We start from the raw sequence: 12,371 nt of genomic DNA, 5'->3' as shown, positions 1-12,371 counted from the left end.
GTTGGCCCCCCCCCCCCCCCCCCCCCCCCCCCCGTCGATGCGGCCGCTACACTGCCGTTCTCTGATCAGCTAACCGTGTTTTGCCCTCTCGACTAGCTGCGTCTCGCTCGCAAGAGTAAAAACTACCATCGCTATGCCGACCTGCAAGCCAAGATTGCGAGCCTGCGGGGAGAAATGCGTCAAATTAGTGCCCAGGTTTGTCGGCACGCGCCAATTGCTGCTGACCCGGGGGTGACGCACTTGCTCATCGCAGCTTGCGGACACCTTGTCCCCTGCATCGATGCAGGACGAGTTTGCACGCTACTTTCGCATGGACCGACAGGTCAATAAGATGGTGGACGAATGCAGTAAATTGGGTACGGGACACTGGCTGCTGGCGTGGGTCTTGGGGTCGTCAGGTGTTGACGCGGCTCACACAGTTGCCCACCATCGCGCATGCCCGTGTGCAGAAAGCGACTTTACAGAATATCTCTACTACCACGGGCAACGAATGCTCCTCTCGCGCGGCGTCTTGGTACGTTTCTCAACTCAGGCGTGAGGAAGCCATGCAACCTTTGTTGCGCTCCAACCACCTCTCACAGGATGCACCATGCGGGTGGACAGATATTGGCCCACGTTCTGGCAACCGTGTGTCTCTGGGTATGATCAAATCTTGCCACATTCAATTGGCACCGGCCATCATTAAACTGCTTTTTCCCGTTCGACTCACGCTTACGTCATTGCTTTGTGTTTCTTTTTTTGACTCTGTCGTCTCTTTCTTTCTTTTTGCCAGAATGAGACGGTGCCACTACCTGTCATGTTTGCACCCCTATACCCGATCATCCCCGGTTTGTCCTTGACGCTCGAACTTTTCCCCTTTTCATGCAAAGGCGCGCAGCGTGCAGCGTGCAGTCTTGATCTGAATGTTGTTCAGACGAAATCCTCTTCTGACTAAATACCCATCTGCTTGGCTATCGTGCTGCTGAACCTTTAGGCACCATTGGAGGCGCCTTTTTTCACGCATTCTTGCTGACGGCGTTGCAGCGTGTCTTTCCACTTGAATTTCGCGCCTGAGGATTTGGGTTTGGACATGGACCACCGATGGACAGTGTCCTGGCATGGTTTGGTGAGACCCGCCGCGCGGGTCCGTCACACGAGCAGCAAGCATTGGTTGCCATGCGTGGCCCGAGTTATAAAGTGGCTTGACTAAGTACATTTGAACAATCCACATTCGATTCTTGACGAAATGTTCGACGCATCGAGGACCCCATTGATCAAGATTATTCCGATCAACAACTCACATGGCAAACAAAAAAGAATTCTCTCAACGATGATACAAGAACTGTATTCAGAAAAGGCTCACGCCAATGCAGGCCGCTCAGCGGCACGACGGGGCCATGTTTGCTACGCTTGCGGGACTTGGGCGCGGAGCGGGGCGAGCTGATCAATGGGCTGACGACAGTAAGGGCAGCCCGCGGGCTCTGGCCCTTGATGTCGGACATTGAGATGGTGCAAACATAGGCTGCAGGCACAGACGTGTTGACAGGGCAGGACGACGACGTCGACACGGCGGTCGGAGCATACGCAGCACTCGCCATGGCGGCTGACGTCAAAATAGGGCTGACGATCATAGGTCAGGGCATCACCATGCATGTACTCGCGATAGCGTGCTTGCCAATAGTGGCGGCCCGCCGAGGTGAGCACCAAGGTCAGGGTGCCCTGAATATCATGCCACACCCTCACGGCATGGTCGGCCACCAGCTCGGCCATCTCCAAGACGAATTGCTGAAAGTCAAGGCGATTGTCATCCAGCACCTCAATGACTTTTTGTGCCAAAAACTCGTGCTGGAGCAGAGTGGCGGCAACGACTTGGATGGGCGTGTCCAGGTTGACTGCGTGCATGACCGGAAGAAGATAGGTGGCGAGAAGTGGATAGACCAGGGCTTGTCGCAAAATGTACCAGGGTGAGTGCTCCTGATTGCGAAGGAGGAGGGCGCGAGCGGCCATGATCACAAAGGGCTGCCCATAGCAGGCCAGCCGCAAGCTCAGATCGGGTTCGGCCCGATCCAAAAGAAAAATGACCATGGTGATGCGAACAATGTCGGTCGTCGGCGTGGCGTGCGCGATGGCACGCATGTCCCCGCTGAAAGGCCGGGTGCTATGCGGGCGAAGTAGTATCCGACAGAGACGATCCAGGACTGGGGAGCGAATCAGCACAGCGCGCATCATCAAAAAAGCCGCACCCTGTGTGAGGCGGAGACTGAGACCCAAGCTTGCCAGCGCCCCAAAGAGAGCCCAGTGAGCGAGAGCAGCGAAAAAGGTGCTCTGTAGGAGGCGTCTGTCCAAGGCAGAGAGGCCACTGCGTGGCCGTAGCAGAGTAGGTAGGGCCAGCACGCTCAAGAGCGTGCAGGAGAAGGCGAGGCCGTGTAGGCAAATTTGCAAAAAGGTCAAAAAGGGCCGATCCCAGACGAGGGCGTGAAAGAGTAAGATTTCCAGCCCAAGGCGTCGACCAATGGTCACCGCTGCCCGCCACACTGCTTGATCCGTGGCGCGGCGTGGCAGACCGTCCATCTGCAATGCCCCCGGGGCCATCGGACTCCAGCGCAACCATGGCAAAGGCTGGGTCTTCATCAGGCCCAGGTCGGCCACACAGCAAAGACCGGTCCAAAGACACCATATCATGCACCCAGCCCATTCCAGGGCCGAGCCCGCCATCATGACCTGTCAAATGGTCTGGCTCTACTCAAACAAGGACCGACCGCCGGTAGCTCCGGCCCATGCTGCCCCCTCCCAAGCTCGCCCAGCACAATCAAGCAACCGCGCTGACCACCGCACCCTTGCCCATCAAACAGCCTCCACGCTGCTCACGTAAGTTGCTGGGCTCTGTTGGCTGCTGCTGTTGCTGTTGCTGTTGTTGTTGCTGTTGCTGTTGTTGTTGTTGTTGCTGTTGTTGTTGTTGTTGTTGTTGCTGTGAAACTGCGCAGTTGGATTCATCTCTCTTTTCTCTCATCTCTCTCTCTCTCATCTCTCTCTCCAAATCTCTCTCTCGTGTATGTTTGTGTCAGGTTGTGTCAAGTTTTATTGATGTGTGTGACATTTCATGCGACACACATCTTCTTCTTCCTCAACCGCTCTCTCTCTCTCAAGCTCTCTCTCAAGCTCTCTCTCAAACTCTCTCTCAAACTCTCTTCTCTCTCTCTCTCTCAAACTCTCTCTCTCCTCTCTCTCTCTCTCAAACTGTACTCTCTCTCTCTCTCACTCTCTCTCTCCTCTGTCACACACACACACACACATCTTTCATTTTCGAAAGGTGCCTCCTGTCGGAGCGATGCGGGTGTCGAGGGGTTGGCCACGGCGGCCCGGGGCACGTGGCGTGATGCGCTTGAGGTGGTTATTGGGGGTGGTACTTTGGGTGGTATTGGGGCATGGATGGGCCGCCACCAACCTGTGCAGTGTTTGCACGTGCTCTGATCTGAGCATCACTTGCACTCGAGTCGATCTGAGCGACGCCCCTCTTCTCCTCGCAGCGTCCGTCTCGTCCGTGTACGTGCTTCGGATCCAGGACTGGATTGCTTCTTGAATCAACGGAGCGCTTGGTTTGCTCCTCAGCGCCCCGTGGATCCCCCTCCCCACTTGATCGCCCCTTATCCTCTCTCGCTTCCCGGCCGTCTCTCTGCTCCCCCTCTGCTTTACTCCTTCAGATTGATCCAAGATGGCACAATCGCCTTGCCTGAAGAGGCCTTTCGCTCCCTCGATGGCTCGCCCCTGCGGCTGACCTCACTTCAAATTCACGGAGCAAAAACGGTTCAAGTGGACCGCTTCTCCTTCAAAGGCCTAAGCAACTTGCATGTACGCCGCCTCGCTCTTCATCCCAGCTCGGGACAAGCAACCTCTTCACCGACGCCGCCATACACCGACACTGTGTCACCACACCCCCTGTCGCTCGCCTCTCAGATTCTGGACTGGTACGCGCCAGAGCTGACGTATCTGCCAGCCGGCATCCTCTGTCCACTTTCTCGCATTTACAATGTCGATCTTCAAGATCTGAGTGTTTCACACTTGCCACACCACCTCTATGACTGCCTGCCCACCCTTGGCTACGTCGAGGTCAGCTCCTCCGCCCTCCTGCCCCGTGCTCCCCCGTTTGCTGGTCCGGACGAATTGGCATCATTGCCCAAAGCCCCAGATGCGTTGTTCCGATCCGCAATCTGATCGGTCTCACGCACTCGCACCCGCTTCCGCACCCGCACTCACATTCACAAAATCCTTAGCTGGTGGGAGGTGTCAAAACGATCGGCGACTTGAACTTTTTGCGGCCAACCATGTTCCAACTCAATTCACAGCTCCGCCTTCTCACCATCCGACGCTTTCAAAGCCTGCCTGAGCTCCCCTACTACCTGCCTCACCCTGTGAGTGGAGCGATGACTTCTTGTGCCACCCGTCTTGCGTTGGTCCCTGCATATCCCCCTTGTGCTCCATCGCGTGATGTTAGCTGGTTTTCATCCACGTGAACACGAACCCGACCCCCTCTTCCGTAGGCTTCACGGATCGACGAACTGAATCTCGGTGGCAATCGTAATTTCCGAGACGCAATTCTGGCGCCAGGATTCTACGACGACTCGGGTGATGCGACAAAGCTCTACTTCAATTCAAACGAACTGACGGTATGCCTCTTCCCGCCTTTGCCCCTGTGTACAGTTTAAAAAGAAAAAGACTCGATGGAGAAGCGCTGGCGCTAGCTTTGGTGTGTTTGACAGCCGTGCGTATCAATCGTACATGCTCATGGTGCTTTGTGACGGGAACATGGCACCGCAACTGACAGAGCTTGCCCGCGCTTCCGTCTCACACACCACGATTGATACAGCTCAACTATGTGGTACGCCCTCTCGGGTCAAGATCCAGCATAGTCTCTGCCCGGCTTGCTTGTCCAGTTGCCCTCCCCCGTTCTTTCATACACGTGCCCCTGAACATTTGTCTGCAGATCAACTCGATCAAGCGCGTCCCGTACGACTTTCTGGGTCACCTGCTTCCCTCCGGCTCGACAGATGGACCCGACGCTGGCCTCGGTAGCATCCCCGTCAACCTGAGCTTTTGCCAACAAACCGGCGGCCTCGTAGAATGCACTTGTGCGCTCGGTTACTTCCGTGCGTGTCGCTCTCCTCTGCATGGCAACTTTCTCCGCCAAGTCTTCTTGAGTGGTCCCGTTCTCGCAAAATGCGACTAACGTGTGGCGTTGTATGTATTCAGAGGGGCCCCACTACTGCGAGCCACTGTGCGAGCCACTGCCAGACCTTTTGGAACATGTTATTGTTCGCAATGGTACGCCTGTGCGCTCTGGATGAAGAACTGGACCGGTCGAATCGCTGGCGCTGGTGGGTGGTTATTCCACCACTCGTGCCCAACTCTCGCCTCCTCACAACACACCTGACACACAGAGAGTTTTGCACCCGATGGCAGTGGCTGGTTGCCGTCGAGCCGAGTTTATCTAGCCTGTCGGAACCCTGATGCCACAATGGTACGTAGCTTGACCAACAGAGCCCACTGCTGCCGTCTCTCACAGAGTTGAGCACGAAGCCTAACACCGCACTATCGGCTCAAAATATCCATTGTCGACGCTGTAGCTTGGTCGCCAGTACATAGAGTGTGATGCCGAGGGGAGCTGGACGGTGCCCATGGAATGTGAACCCAATCGGCCTAGCCTCGATTCGGTACGATCCAACAGTCGTGAGATACGAGACCAGTGTCCAATTGGCTGAGTGCCGACCTTATTGACCCCTTTGCAACTTGCATGTGACTTAGCTTTGCACGCTTAGCGCACCTTTGCCCGTCAACTTGAATGGGCAAGCATTTGAATGCGCGTACGCGGACTGGACCCTGTGGCCTAACATTCCCCCAGGTGTGGTCGTCTTCCACAAGTACACGCACCGCGACAACACCCTCACCGCCCGTGTGCCGGTGCTGGTCTGCCATCCACAGAGGCCATCCACATCAACTTTATTGGTGGTATCAACGCCATATTCCCCAGCACTGGGCCATTGGCCCACTCCCAACTCGTTTCCATTGAACTAACAAACCACCGCAGCACCACCCTTCCGGTAACCCGTGTGCACTTGCACTGCCTTCACCCGCACCTCGCCCCTGTCTTACCTATTGATGGACGATTCCCAGGCCAATTTGTGCGCGCACACGAACATGTCTCGTGTGGTCCTCGATGATGATCGCAATCACGAAGTCACGTCGTGGGACCTTAGAGGCACCCATGCGCTTCTTGACTGTGCTCGCAGTACGTTGTCAAACCGAGTTTGGTGCGATCCTCAGGATGTAACCTCACGCTTTGATGTACTTTGGAATAACAGCCCTCTTATCCTTGGAGATTCAAGGCCGGCAACTGGAGCTGAGTGATTACACTTTTGCCACAATGACCCAACTGACCAGTCTGGTCATCGCCAAAGCGCCGCTCTTCGGAACCACTTGGGCTCAGGTTGTTGAAGGAGCTTGCCTGCGGCTTTCATCTGGCAACCACTTTTTCTTTTTTTTTTCTCGCTCGTGCGCCTGTATCTTGTGATTTTGCCGTTATCAGCTGTCATTGCTAGGCGTCAGTCTCATTCTTGAATGGCATGCCTGTGGGAACAGCGTGTCAACCTCTTTGCGCGCAATACCAATCTGCAGTATCTGGTCTTGAAGAACAGCAACATTGTTCACTTATTTCGCGAACACTTTTGGGGTGAGTGCGAACGGTGATTCAACGCCAATCCCATTTTGTACATACACGCGCACATCCTTGTAATTTGCATTTGGTCACATTGCCGGATGTGAATGGCCTGATCCGCGCCCTCGCCTCTTGCTGGTGCGCTGGACAATGTACAGGCTTGAAGCTGGTTCAGCTAAACATCAGCAATCAATGGGTTGAAGACGAAATTCGCACGATTGAGCGGGGTGCCTTCAAGGATCTGCAATTGGAAGTGTATAGCATTGTGGGACAGCCGGGAGAACAGGCGACCATAACATTTACTGATGGCCACCTTCCCCACATTCCATCATGTGCTCCAGGCTACGTGGGGGACGGCTCTTTTTGTGAGGCGCAATGCAATGCCAGCATCGACCAGAACAGCCTTGGAGTGGCACACATTGATCGAGAGAAATGTTTCAATGCACGACTCGAGGGCCTGCTGCTGCAGTATCCAGAGTACGCGAGTACACTCGACGAGGATCTGCTCTGGGGCACCTATTGCCCCATGACCTGTGAGCTGGATCCAAGCGTCACCCTCGTGGATGTGTACTGCAATCATGAAGGGACTTGGGTGTCGGATATTGAACAGCAGTGTCCTCGGTACCCCAATGCTACGTGCCCCGCTGTCAACGCGACGCGGCTCGCCCAGGCCAACATTGCATGGACCTGTGCTTACCAACGACTCGGGCGAACTTTGACCAATGAGTTTACATCACTCGCTGAGAATGGCGACGTCGTGAGCGCGGCCCGTCTAGAGGCGCAAGACCAACCGTATTGCCAGCTCTCTTGCCCCGACGGCACAGTCTTGGATGTGCTGCTGTGCATTCCTTCCTCTACCGATGGAGTTGATGGGTACTGGTACTCGGCCTTGGAGGGTTTGATCATTAACTCTTTCGATGCATATGCTTGTGGTAGGCAGCCTTGTCGCCCCACCTCTCCGCCCTTACACTTGTCTGAGATAGCTCGGGACAACGACTTACCCGCGATGCTTGTACTCGCCTGTAGTCGCATCGCCTGTTCATCCCGGGGGCGACAGCGACGACGATGACGTGACCTCGGAAGCTTCATCAAGTTCAATGGTGATCATTGCAATTGGCTGTGGCGCCGGAGTTGTGGTACTGGTGGCTGCCGTACTGCTTCCACTGCAGCTGTACGTGTCCAACACCCCATGGACCCATCTTCCCATATTTTGCTTGCGTTTTGTATGCCTGCGACTGTGTTCGAGGGTTGCAAGTGTTGGTGAGTCGGTAGACTGCTCACAAGTGCCCCATGTCACCTTTCACTGCTGCAGGCGACATGTGCGCCGCAAGCGCGCACGGATCGCCTACCAACTATCAGAAGTTGAGCGACAGCGCATGGATCTTGCCAGTGAGCTGCAGCGTGCTCAGACTTTGCTGTCGAGCGTTGTTGACATCACCGGTACCGAACCCGAAATCTTGGATGGGTACGCTGCACTCGTGCTTTCGCTTCTGGCAGTGATGTGCTGAGCCATGATGCACGCCGATCTTGATCTTAAGAGAAATGGTGCTGACATCTACACTTTGCTCTGCTCAGGTCTGATCTGCGTTGCGATCACCTTCTGGGAAGCGGCAACTATGGCAGCGTGTACCGGGGAACTCTTAGTTCTGGCGCAGACAATGGCAATCGAATGTGAGCTGAGGCATCTGCGTCTGCAAGAGCACGGTGCCCCAGAAATGGACCGCTCACCTCACATTATCCCTATTACCTGCATGTAGTACGGTGGCCGTCAAGCGGCTTGGCGAGAGCGCGACTGAATCTGACAAAACGAGGTGGGTCGATCGGGCCGCGTCTGATGGCGACTTCATCTGATGCATGCTCGCTGACCAGGCTGCAACTGGGGCGGCATGACCAATAGGTTTGCTGCCGAGATTCGACTGTTGAGCAGTCTCAAGCATCCGCACATTGTCAAACTTTTGGGTGCTAGCACCTATGAGGGACAGACGGCCATGGTGCTCGAGTACGCCAAGTTGGGCGAGCTGGCTGCGTACGTGGTCCTATGACGATCAGCTATCCTGCGCCACGCGTTGGCCATGGGCTCATAAAAGCATTTCCATTGCCGTGCACCCTTGCAGTCTGTTGCGAGAGCGGCGCCCACCACACCAACTACTGGCGCCGGGTCACATTTCGCGAGCTGACGTATTGTGCATCGCAGTACAAATTGCCGGCGCGCTTCAATTTTTAGAGTCGATGAAGTACGTAACCAAGCCCAATGCTGATTTTTGTGTCTGGTTTGTTTGTTTGTTGTTTGTTTGTTTTGTTTTTTGAAGAAGGTGCAACATGCAAGATGTGACGGGTCGTTGCCATTAGGGTGATTCATCGCGACGTGGCAGCGCGCAACGTGCTGGCCTTTAGCATGACCACGGTGCGCTAAGGACTTGATTTGGTTGATGGGGATGTCAATATAGCGGTCATAACGTTCGAAACATGTTTATTTGCCCTCATGCCAACCACTGCTGTTCAAATGCGTGCAGTTTAAGCTTGCTGATGTTGGATTGAGTCGGCTACTTGGAAGTGACCAGGAGTACTATCGCCAGGAATCGCAGCAAGCAACAGCTATCCGATGGATGGCGCCAGAAGCCATGGTCAAGCATCGGTTCTCGTCTCAAAGTGATGTGTGGTAAGGTCGTTAAATCGTCATGCTACATGGGGAGGACGATGCACATGTCTCTGAGCCAGCCGCATTGCGCTTCGCTGTTGCTTGGCATGCCAGGTCATTTGGAATTCTGCTCTACGAAGCATGCACGTACGGAAGCGTGCCTTACGGTCACTTGAGCGACATGCAAGTACCCATGGCGGTAACGAGGGGTGTTCTGCCGCCCGAGCCGCCAACGCGATTTCCTGAATTGTACGTACAGACGGGATTTTGCATTTTGGCTGCAGTGATGCGTCTACTTGACAATCTCACATCGTGCCTCGCAACTAACTCTCGTTGCATGCAAACGGACTGGCTGCAGATATGCCATCATGGGCATGTGCTGGCGAAGTGAGCCAGCCCAACGGCCTACATTTGCTCAGTTGGTCCACATGTTGAGCGAGTTGCAGGTATGCTGCCCTGCCCTCCCTTTGTTTGCCTTGCCCCTGCGTCTGTATGCTGAGCGATCTGTTGACCCACCCATGTCATTTCAGAGGAGCCAAACATCCGGAGACGGAGTGTTTGCGTCGAATCCGACTTTTGCGGGCTCAGATGTCGAGCCTCCGCGCCACTTGTCGCTGTCTTCCAACCTAGGGCAGGCGGTCCCCGAGCAGTACCAGCGCCATCCCTCCATGTCGCAACCTGCACGAGCGAATCGGCACGCTTCCCTGTCGCAGCCCGAGTACCAGCGTCATCCCTCCCTGTCGCAACCCGAATACCAGCGCCATCCCTCCATGTCGCAGCCCGAGTACCAGCGCCATCCCTCCATGTCGCAGCCCGAATACCAGCGCCATTCCTCCATGTCGCAACCTGCACGTCCCTTGCAACACATGGCCATGTCACACCCAGGAGCACCGCCCACGCGCCCCTCTATATCTTCGACACACTCGAGGGAATCCTCGGCATACCTGACCATCTCAACAAGCAACTCCGACGCAATGCCAACATCACGATGGGCTGCCCCAGTACTGGACTTGCACAATCAAGTGGACGAAGCTCACTTGTAAGCGATACACACAAAGCCCCGTGGGGGTTGTCTTTATGTGCTTCATCCGCTGTCCAGTGAATTTTTTTCACTTTCCGCTAACGTGCCCACCTGCAACTGAAATTGACTTTGAAGCAAAAGTAAAGACAGATATCAGTGTGTGTGTGTGTGTGTGTGTGTGTGTGTGTGTGTGTGTGTGTGTGTGCTTGTGTGTTGGACAGAGAACTGTTTGAGCTATCCGAAGGACATGAGTGCACAGGATGGCAATTGGGACTTGGAGAACTCGGTGGTATGTGGTAAAACGAAAAGGGGCCGAGTCAAGCAAGAGCCCATGACAAGGGATTGAAATGCAGGGTGCGGCGGCATCCACTTGCACTTAGAGAAGGTTGGCGGCGGCGACGGCACCGAGGGCGGCAAGGCCGGTCTGGACACCGCAGGCCGAGCCGGGGGACTTGGTGGTACCGACCTCGGAAGCAGACATCTCAACGTCATCGGCAACAACACTGTCGGACGCGGTGTCACCGTTTTCATCGGTGTACTGAACGTTGTCATAGGACTTCTCCATGCTGCCACCAGCGGGGGGCACGCCTCCCTCGAATTCCATGGTAAACTGCACTTGAGGGTTGGCGCGGCGTGCGCTAGTCATCAAACGCCACTACACAAGTTAAGCAAAGGAAACGATCATAAAAACCATGAGCAAGTGAAACCAGCACACAGCAAGCGCAGCAAGCGTCAAGTTCGCGGAATTGAGCACAAAGCATGACGAACCGAGGTGACCAGAGCATTGGCGTCGACGTCGGTAACGCCACCGGCCTGAAGCACGGCGATGGCAAAAGCCTTGGCCTGAGGCTCAGAGAAGGAAGCAAAGTCTAGGGTGTTTGGAGGAAGCAAGTGAGTGCTTGCGTTCTAGATCTTGTTCTGGTGCAAGGGGTATGGGGAGGCGAGGTTTGCGAAAAAGAAAACTCGGATGCAAGCCTCACCAGCGGGAACGCTGATCGTGAACACAATGTTGAAGCGGACAAGAAGCTGACAGGCGTAGCTGGTGTAGGCGCTGAGGAAGTTTCGGATGTAGGTGGTCATGGTTGCGTCGGTGCAAGGGTGGTTGTTCAAGGCGGTAATCAAGCACTATGTGTAGATTCAGGTTGAGGAACGAAAAACATGAGTGCAGGGCGCTGTGGTCGAGTTCAAACAGCAAGAGCAGCAAGAGTTGTTTAACTTACGCTCGTGTAGGATTGGAGCGATGAGCAAATGCAGTCCTGTGCACATCAAGCGACATCAAGCAAGAATGGTGAGAGTCGGCGAAGGCAGAAGCCTTTGTGGAAAGTCATTTGCGGCAGCCTTCCTCCCCCCAAGCTAGAAAAAAAAAAAAAAAAAAAAAAAAAGGGGGGCGTACGCCAATGTTAGAGTAGTCGTTGGTGTTGTAGCAGACTTGGAGGTCAGAGCTCAAGGGGGTGATGCAGTTCTAGCAGTGTGCAGGGAAAGGGCGTGGGTGAGGCACAAACACTTGGTCAAGTGCAAGCACGACGGGACGGGAAGCTGGAAGCTGGGAAGGGGGCGGGGAGGGTCCAGAGTAGGGTGACTCACAGCAATGGCCGTGTACGCGCTTGTGTAGTCACTTGTGGTGCACGCGGCCGAAGCTACAAAAAGGGAAGGGGAAAGTCGGGAGGAGTATGAGGTTAAATCAACCATCAAATGCAACGCATGCAAACATTGTGGCAAGCGTCATGAAGAGAGGGCAGGTACGTACTGCCGACCAAGGCCAAGAGGGCCAGAGCAAAAACGGAAAAGCGGGCCATGATGCCACTGGACGAGGGTATGGAAGAGAGGCGAGAGGCGTGGGTGGGAGATCCGTGAGTTTGGCAGTGAACCAAGACAAGGCCAAAAACGGCAGCGCAAACGGCATCCAGAATCCAAACGTACATTGAGAAGGATGATCACGCGTCCAGTGAGCTAGTTGATGATCGCCAAGAACGAAGAAGAAAAATGCCACCTCCGGGAAAGGCAGAGAACGAGGAGAAGGAGGA

At 55.0% G+C, this 12,371-nt stretch overlaps 3 protein-coding genes across 3 annotated transcripts; 1 reads left to right on the top strand and 2 right to left on the bottom strand.

Annotated features, from left to right (window-relative positions):
• Positions 1-1,383: 1,383 nt before the first annotated feature.
• Positions 1,384-2,115, bottom strand: MONBRDRAFT_24363 (uncharacterized protein; the record flags this gene model as incomplete). The annotated part of the gene is made up of 1 exon (XM_001744510.1): positions 1,384-2,115. One exon carries the CDS (start codon positions 2,113-2,115, stop codon positions 1,384-1,386), a length of 732 nt encoding a protein of 243 aa, XP_001744562.1.
• Positions 2,116-8,574: 6,459 nt separating this feature from the next.
• MONBRDRAFT_16001 (uncharacterized protein) lies at positions 8,575-9,745 on the top strand (the record flags this gene model as incomplete). Its single annotated transcript, XM_001744715.1, has 6 exons — positions 8,575-8,721; positions 8,816-8,922; positions 9,038-9,092; positions 9,202-9,347; positions 9,441-9,575; positions 9,685-9,745. Coding segments are annotated over 6 exons (651 nt in total), but the record flags the coding sequence as incomplete, so codon positions are not given.
• An 851-nt stretch (positions 9,746-10,596) lies between these two features.
• Positions 10,597-12,312, bottom strand: MONBRDRAFT_31910 (uncharacterized protein). The gene is made up of 8 exons (XM_001744509.1): positions 12,268-12,312; positions 12,095-12,150; positions 11,932-11,984; positions 11,741-11,809; positions 11,568-11,603; positions 11,328-11,472; positions 11,116-11,216; positions 10,597-11,002 (listed from the first exon to the last, which is right to left on the bottom strand). The coding sequence occupies exons 2-8, from the start codon at positions 12,141-12,143 to the stop codon at positions 10,724-10,726; spliced, it is 732 nt and encodes a 243-aa protein (XP_001744561.1). The 5' UTR covers positions 12,144-12,150; positions 12,268-12,312; the 3' UTR covers positions 10,597-10,723.
• Between the last annotated feature and the right edge of the window lie 59 nt (positions 12,313-12,371).

The sequence above is a fragment of the Monosiga brevicollis genome, genomic scaffold (assembly GCF_000002865.3).
Source record: "Monosiga brevicollis MX1 MONBRscaffold_6 genomic scaffold, whole genome shotgun sequence".
Lineage (NCBI taxonomy): Eukaryota > Choanoflagellata > Craspedida > Salpingoecidae > Monosiga > Monosiga brevicollis.
This window is presented reverse-complemented; position numbering and strand designations above follow the sequence as displayed.

Coding starts and splice junctions, on each gene's coding strand:
- MONBRDRAFT_31910 (XM_001744509.1), bottom strand. CDS start 12,143: ATGGCCCGCTTTTCCGTTTTTGCTCTGGCCCTCTTGGCCTTGGTCGGC. Junction 11,810..11,931: donor GCGCGTACACGGCCATTGCT/GTGAGTCACCCT, acceptor GCACACTGCTAG/AACTGCATCACCCCCTTGAG. Junction 11,604..11,740: donor ACGACTACTCTAACATTGGC/GTACGCCCCCCT, acceptor TGATGTGCACAG/GACTGCATTTGCTCATCGCT.